Consider the following 8,298-nt stretch of genomic DNA (forward strand, 5'->3'; position numbering starts at 1 on the left):
GCGTAAATTACTCTATTGAAATGTATTTGGGAAAACATGATATAATTTTACCCGACTATCAGGGCTTCTTTTAAGACGAGTAAATTTTTTTTTTTTTTTTTTTGTTTGTTATTCCTCTGTAAGGATGTTTAGGTACAAGATGTTTATATACAAGGATTCAAATTTATTTAATGATTTAGCAATTCGTAATGTTCTGAAGGTTCTCCTCTTATAATTGTCTTCCAAAAAACATTAGAAATGCTTACAATTAGGTAACTAATCGCTAGAAGCTAAAAAGTTTTGTTCTCCTCTCTAAAAGCCATACTCATAGGATATGGGTCTGTATATTTTCAAGAAAATGCGTTTCACGTATGGTATCGTATAGCGAACGTGAAATCCATAAATTAATTAACAATTCACCAAAATTTTGATGATTGCCCTCTCAAAACTTCAACAAAGCATGGGAAAGTTGAAGTATTTCTTAAGAGCTAAGGAGCTATATAAGTAACTAATCGCTAACAGCTAAGGAGCTCTATTGTTCTGTTGCAAAGTCAAAGGCCTAGAATACTGAGCAAGGATGTCGCCGTTGAATTTGACGTATATATATATATATACATATATATATATGATAGAAAGATTTAAAATTAATAAATTAATGAACAAATCCCTAATGTTGTAATGATTGTCGTCTGAAAAATTCTAAAGAGCATAAGAAAGCTAAGTGTATACAAGTTGAAATAACTCCTAACTTGCTAAGCAACTGATTGTTAAGAGCTAAGGAGCTATAAAATGATGTTAAATTCTTTCTGAAGGCCAGATAGTATCAATAAATCAATTTTATATATATATATATATATATATGTATATATATATATATATATTTTTTTTTTTTTTGATAAATTTGTTTATTACAATTTTTAATATTTAACAAAGAGAATATTTACCTTTGAGTCAGCTAACATTCACAAAACCCGAAATTGTTCACATAATATAGTATAGAGTGTGTAGTAGTAGTAGTAGTAGTAGTAGTATATGTACACTTTGGTAACATTTTTCTTTTTTTATTTGAAAATGAATTTATTATGGTTTTCATATTATTTCACACACTTTTCAACACTCTGTTTGGTAGTGTGTTTTAACTCATATACAAATATACACTTTACACGAATAACCAACCCATTGGTTTAACTATCCACTTATGTATGTATGGATGTATGAAATTTGTTTAGCATACATTTTTCTTCTCTTTATTTCTAGATTTTCTTATGTATAGAAAATAAAAAAGCATAAAATTATATTCACTGGAAATTAGGTTAACATTTGCCCATTTTCATGTACCACTGCTGCCGCTGCTGCTGCTGATATTGTTGCTGCTGACTACTATAGGGGTCATAGATTGGAGTGAGTGGATGCTTAGAGTGCACACGCACACATATAAAAGTGCTCGTTAAATTCGAAAAAACATATAAGTGCACGCAAACACCAACGCGCACGCTAACACATTCATAATCGTATGAATTGCTTTTAATAGCATAATAACATTTAAGCAGATTTCTAATAACAATTTATACAAATTATACAATTTCAAATAATATATATATATATATATATATATATATATTATTTTTTTTTTTTGTATTTTTCTTTTCTTTTTTTTTTTGAAAGTTAGCCTTCTTTCCTTTCGTTTTGTTAGATCAGTAAAAAAAGAAACAAAAAATTAGCAACAAATACTTAATTGTTGTTGTTGTTGTTGTTGTTGCTGCTGTTGTTTATACTTCATGCATAAAGTGTTAGAAAGGACTAGTTTTGTAATCATTCTTAAGTAAAATGCTTTTTGTTAATTTTATTTGTTTTTTATTTTTAATTTTTTTTATTTTTTTTTTTTTTTTTAGTTTTAAAGGTTTTTTAACATTTTGTGTTGTCGTTGTGTATAGTAAACATTTTCCACAAAATTTAATATGTTTTTATTTTATTTTATTTCCTTTTTTTTAAAAGCAGAAACTTTTCAAACAAATCCGCTACGTTGTCTGCCACAAAACTAACATGGCCACGCTTCCGAGTTAACTGATTTGGAACGGTAAACGTTTGCAATGTTTGTAGTACAAAAAGTAAAGGAATTTCGTCACTACTATGCAAAAAACGAAGAGAGAAAATATCATTAGTAGAGAGTAGGGTAGTAGTGTAGAAAAACAATGAAATACTGGGTTTTCTCTACTCACCACTGGCAATCATACGAAGCCATTTTAATACACAAGTATAAGAGTTTTCGCTTTCAGTGATAAGATTGTAAGAGAATTTTTGAAGAATTTCTCTTTCATATTTTTTTGCCGTTATTTCAAAAATAAACCAAAAAAAAATTTTCTAATACCGGCTTCTGCGCGAGTGTATGTGCGCGTGTGTGCTTGTGTATGCGTTAGGTCGAATTACTTTTTCTATTTATATCACTTAACTTTCTATTCCTTAGCATAGTTGTTTTTGTGTAAGTTTATGCTTTTGGTTTAGGTTGTGCGGTAGTTTTTCTACTAGTACTACTGTTATTGCTATTACCACTACTACTACTACTACACACTATAGCAATTCCTCAATTCTTTCGTGTCGTTTCAAGTGTGTAAAGTGTGATTTGTTTGATTTTGGTTGTGTCGGATTGCCTGACACTCATGTGTCATGTTTGTGACTGTTTTTAGTCATGACTTGATAGATTTACTGTCCGTTCGTTCATTTGCCTATAAGCACACTCACGTACACAAAAAAAACAAAAAAATGTCTCCACAAACATATCAAGCGAACATTTAAATTTGCCATACCATCAATAAACGACTGTCAGTGAGCTGACAGATTATTGAATATTAAATTACGATTTTTCTTCGTTCCGTAAGAATGTACAACGAATTGTTTTAGAAAAACTTCTTGGAATTTTCAATATGATAATAATTTTTAATGTGACATCAAAGGAAGGATTTAAAAAAGACGGGTAAGCCAAATTGCTTCGCAATGGACAAAGCCGTGTACGTGCAGTTAATAACTTTGTAAGATTTGATTTCATTTCTTTAGGATCTGCGAGAACTTCTTTAGCCTACACGAGAGTACAAAAGTATGTTGCGGATCTATGCCACTAAGATGTAAGATGGACCCACCTTTTATGGTTCGAGTCGATTAAGAGACACTTTCTATATTGATCTAAGCTTTTTTGTCCGTCTGTCCAACTTGTTTTTCTATGGTCAAGCTACAGGTCGTAAATTTGGAGATATACTGACGAAATTTGATAAACCGATATGTCTTGACCCAAAGCCGTAACCTATTGAAAATGCTTTGGATTGGATCAGTTTTTTTGACCACTTTCCATATAGCACCTGATTTTAAGAAGTGTTTGCAAAAATATCTGTATTAAGCGAAGTGGTGTAAGGTATTTGCTGGTGCGTCGTATGCCATTATATTATTCTTACTTGTTTTTAAATGGGTTTATATAAATTCATCTGAGTTTTAAATCTATGATAACATAAGTCATCAAGAAATAATTATCCTCAGTCCATGTTTTTGATTATAATGCTACAGTGAAATTAGGGGCTGTATTCATAATTTTCTCAGAAAGTGACTTCCAGTTGACCCCTTAATGCTATGTAGGTTAAACCTTGACCTTAATGTCCTTCACTAAAGGCAAATTGTTGATTTCGATAACACATTGTTTTTACCTCAAAAAGTTCTTAAAGAGTTTTTTGAAACTTGACAGAAAGTCATTAATCGAAAATATATTTATATTTTGCGGCATAACACCGTTCATGTTATCCAAAGTAATGGCATGATGAAGAGGTAAAACCTATCGTACACCTAACTTACGGCCGATTTCACTGCTGATACGAATCAACGAGTAAACCGACGAAAAGCTTTCTAATCAATCACAATATACGATTAAGTAGATAAAGACCGTAACGCGGAGAGCTCAAAGCCATACCAATAAGCGAACATCGGACGTGCTTCGAGGATCGGGAAAGCTCTGGCATCAAAGCCATATCAAAAAGCGAATATCGGAAGTGCTTCGAGGGTTGGAAAAAGCTCTGGCATAAATGTATGATATATAAGATGAATTAAAGTTACATAAGATTGCAAAGATATGTTAGCATTTTTTTTTTTTTAGCAAAAGCATGCACTAATTACTTTAACAGAGCACTACCATAACCCTGTGGTATAGTTAGTGTCAGCTTCTGGTTCGATTTGGAGGCCTAGTCCGTCCAAATTAGAAAATTTAAGATATTTTTGTAAACGTCACGAAAGTCTATGTAAAAATGCCTTTAAAATAATGTACAACAACTAAAATTTTTCTTCGTAGACTCCATCTAACGAATGCTTAAAAAAGTAGTTTGTTGATGGCAAGCGATCATCGCTAAGTAGTGGGAAAATCTGGTATCCTAACGTCAATGATTGGGATTGCCCGAGAACGGGGCGGGCGGAGGATGGAAATTTGTGACTAAAGTATGAGATCATTTACCATTAATTCAGGAGACATTGAAACGAGACATTGAATACCCATGCGAATTGCCATTGATGACCAACTGAAATGTGGAAGCGTACGTCATCAAGAGTACAATTCAAAACAATAAACATAAACAAAGCATTCCTTATACATATTTTTTTTGTTCGATATTCTAACTAATTAATAGAAAATTACTTTCAAATAGTTTTAGCGTAGATTGTTAAATGCAAGTAATAAATTATGTTTATCTGATAATTAAAACAAATTTGCTGCTGCTGTAAGCGTGTGTTGTTGACAAATTTTCTGTTTCGTATTGTTGTTTGCCTTAAATGTTTAATTTTATTGTATGTGAATAGAAGCGAAAAGTAGGAACCCCGGGTTAAGAAGACACCGCTTCAATAAACCTATTCGATCGTGTCAATGTTAACATCCAAGTGTTCTTACGGCTTAGAAAGCTCGCGACCGCCACTCTACAGAAACCCATCTATTGTCACTTGAATCACGCGAAGCTATAAGAGTGGCCGAGTAGGTCAAGGATCTCGACTAATAACTCGGTGGTGGTGGGTTCAAATCTAAAGAGCAGAGAGCGGTAGAGTTTTCAATAAAGGCGATAGCCTCAGAAGTGGCAGTACTTTAAGACTTTAGTCTTAAAATTTACTTCTCTGGCTGTGCTGCAGATGCTAGTGCTTTAAAACTTTAGTCTTAGAATATATTTCTCTGGCTAAATTAATAATGATAATAATTAGAGTAATAATAATATGCGATAATGCCTTTGAAATAAGCAAAAAAAAAAAAAAAACAAAAATATGTTGATGAGTACTTTCAGAACTATTTTTGACGAATTCTCAAAATCTGCCGACTTGTCATGACCCATGCTTAGGGTAAATTGCAAAATTTTACACTTTAGTGCGGTCGAACCAGATTATAGATAGAGTATTTTTGTTAATCATCATGTGTTACAGGAGTTCGAGAATCATTTATATATTTGCGACATCAATTGCAGAAGATTGTTAATCAAATTTGAAAGTGCCCCTCGATTGGAACAGACCCGAAACGTTTGGTGCAACGCAATCCTGCCGTCACGAATAATTATCGCAGCTAAACTTTTAAAATTCAAATTGTTTCTCTCTAAATCTCCAAAGTCTATGAAGAGAATTTTCACTGCTATATATTTTTGCTGGCTTCTAGTCTGACTGCAATTTCTAGTTGTCTGACTTGAACATAAGAATTTACTTGCGTTTTTAAGTACAATTATAGAGGTCTCTGGTATCGAATATCCGAACTCGATCATAAGTAGTTTCGTTTTTATTTTATTCCAGATAAGAAGTTTATGAATTAAAAGCAAGTAATCAGTGCATAAGATTGAAATTTGATGTATTTAAGTGAAGATTTACAATGTTTGCGCTTTAGCTTTAATGTCATCGATTAAATTTCGCCTCCACTTGTACAATATTAATTTATCGATTGGAGGAAAAGAAATGCGATAAGATAATTAAAAAAAGAATTTGTAATTTATGCTAGCATTTTTTGCGCTATTGAATTTGAAATGACTTGCAGAGGCTAAATGTGCTGACGTACATTTAGACCAAAATTATATTTGATTTATAAATCACTTAGTATCAGTTAAAATGATAAGTTTACGATGCACCACGAACCGTATAAATAAAATGATTTTAGCTAAGGCAATGTTTAGTGTTTTTAAATTCACATAACAAAATGCGTTTGTACGGAGTCTTCTTAGTTTTCCTGTTTATCGGTTTCGGTCGATCACTACCTGCACAGAATTATATCGAGAAAGATCCCGAATTGAATGCTGGTTATGTGGAAGGTGATATGGTTTTAACTTCTCGCCAACGCAACGGATTGCGCGATGAAGTTTGGCGTTGGCCAAATAATACCGTGTATTATAAATTCTTTACCGTATTCGGTGAGTGCAAACAACGCAATTCTATACGATTTGAATTTTTTTAAAAAAATATTTCGCTTATCAGATGAACACCATCATAATTATATATTGCGTGGCATGAAAATTATCGAAGAAATTTCTTGCATACGTTTCAAGGAAGCCGACGCAAATACACCGAATTATGTGAACATTTCTGGTTTTGTGGGAGGTTGTTACTCTGAAGTGGGTTGGCTAAACGAAGGCGCACAAACGTATAATTTAGAAGTGTATCCCCTCGATACGGGTTGCTTCCGTTTGGGTACCATTGTACACGAGTTCTTGCACACTTTGGGCTTCTTCCATATGCAAAGTGCTACAAATCGCGATGATTACGTACATATCGCTGAAGAAAATATTGATCCAAGGAATTTGCATAATTTCAACAAATACAATGAAACACAAGTGAATGATTTCGATCAAGAATACGATTACGGCAGTGTTCTGCATTACGGACCGAAGGCTTTCTCAATTAATGGGGAAGACACAATAATACCTTTATACGTGAATGAGGCTTCTGGCAATATGGGCCAACGTCTAGGCATGAGCGAGAAAGATATTGACAAATTGAATTTGATGTATCGTTGTCCGATCAAAATCTAAGATGAACTCGTGAATTAAAAAATCAAAAATTGTTTATTTTCCAACGAAATTGCTATTTGAGGTTTTTTAAGCAAAGTTTTTCCCTCATTTGAAAATATCGACTGCGAAGTGAGAACTTCTTCAATACTTATTTGAAGGAATGTTGGAGCGACATAGGTGAGCTCGTAAGTTATCCATCGCTTGTTACGATATCATGTATGTAAGAAAGTAAATTCTTTTGATGAGATGGGACAGTGGTTGCCCTATGTAAGAAAATTTATATTTTTACCGCCCACTTAACTAGAGGAAAGAAGTTATCTGACAGTACTTTCGTGAACTAAAATTTCGCAACCGACCACGCAAAGTTTAGATTTCATAGGCGCGTTATAGTCCACTTTTATTAAAACTATTTTATTAACATTTTCTTGTTTTCTATTCTTATAAATTTCTTAAATTTCTGGTTACAAGGTCATGCTATTAACATGATTGGTTCATTTTTGTCCATTTTGAATTACGGCTCCGAGGGACATTATTTATATTTATTTTTCTTGTTACTTTAATTCGTTTATTCATATCACGCGTTTTTTTCTTGTCTTATCCATATTCATCTTCTAATCTGTCCAATGTCTGTCGTATGGGTATGTTAACTGTACGTGGAAGTGCATAACACCAAAAAGGCCTCAAGGTAGATCCAGCTTTCATGACACCGATCGGTTCAGAATCACCTTCTGAATCATCTCCTGAATCAATCGAAGCTGGTCCGTCCCTCTGTCTGCCCGCCAATCTATCCGTCTGCCCGTCTGTTCCTCTCGCATTCTTGCGTTTAACATAGAGGTCATAATTTTAAAGATGTTTTCTTGAAATTTGATACATCGTTTAGTCCAAGATCGTGTTTTAATCCCAAGACTATTGAATAATCCGATTCAAATCACTTTTGCTCCCCACTTTTCGTATATCGCATTATTTTAAAAAACCGGTATATGAAAAACCGTGTAATGGGAAGTGAATTTTATAGTGTGCAGTGGTCCACTCTAAGGGCTTTACGTGTTTCTAATATAAATGCCAGAATATTTCTTTATTTTATGAATTGGAAGAAGTAAGTGGAGGAAAAAGTAATACATAAAATAGGAATATCGTCATAGCAATCAAAAAAAAGCATTTACAGGTTCGTTGCTAACTAATTGGCCTCGCAGGATGTAAATAAAGAATCGTCAATGACGCAGTTGCCGTGAAACATTTGTAATGGGAGTAGAATTAAACGTTTAATGTAAGTTCTTAGAGTGAAAGAGAAAAGTAATAATTAAATAAAAGAAAGAGAGTGAAAGCA

General features: G+C 33.1%; 2 protein-coding genes across 2 annotated transcripts in view; one reads left to right on the forward strand and one right to left on the reverse strand.

Annotated features, from left to right (window-relative positions):
• LOC119632877 overlaps window positions 1-1,594 on the reverse strand; it is a 94,430-nt gene extending 92,836 nt beyond the window's left edge. The window contains 1 exon segment of the mRNA XM_038026023.1: window positions 924-1,594. The gene's annotated coding sequence lies outside the window, so the exon portion shown is untranslated.
• Window positions 1,595-6,132: 4,538 nt separating this feature from the next.
• LOC119633530 (seminal metalloprotease 1-like) lies at window positions 6,133-7,890 on the forward strand. Its single transcript, XM_038027131.1, has 2 exons — window positions 6,133-6,374; window positions 6,439-7,890. The coding sequence occupies exons 1-2, from the start codon at window positions 6,164-6,166 to the stop codon at window positions 6,990-6,992; spliced, it is 765 nt and encodes a 254-aa protein (XP_037883059.1). The 5' UTR covers window positions 6,133-6,163; the 3' UTR covers window positions 6,993-7,890.
• The last annotated feature ends 408 nt before the right edge of the window (window positions 7,891-8,298 follow it).

The sequence above is a fragment of the Glossina fuscipes genome, unplaced genomic scaffold, assembly GCF_014805625.2.
Source record: "Glossina fuscipes isolate IAEA_lab_2018 unplaced genomic scaffold, Yale_Gfus_2 2, whole genome shotgun sequence".
NCBI classification, from domain to species: Eukaryota; Metazoa; Arthropoda; class Insecta; order Diptera; family Glossinidae; genus Glossina; species Glossina fuscipes.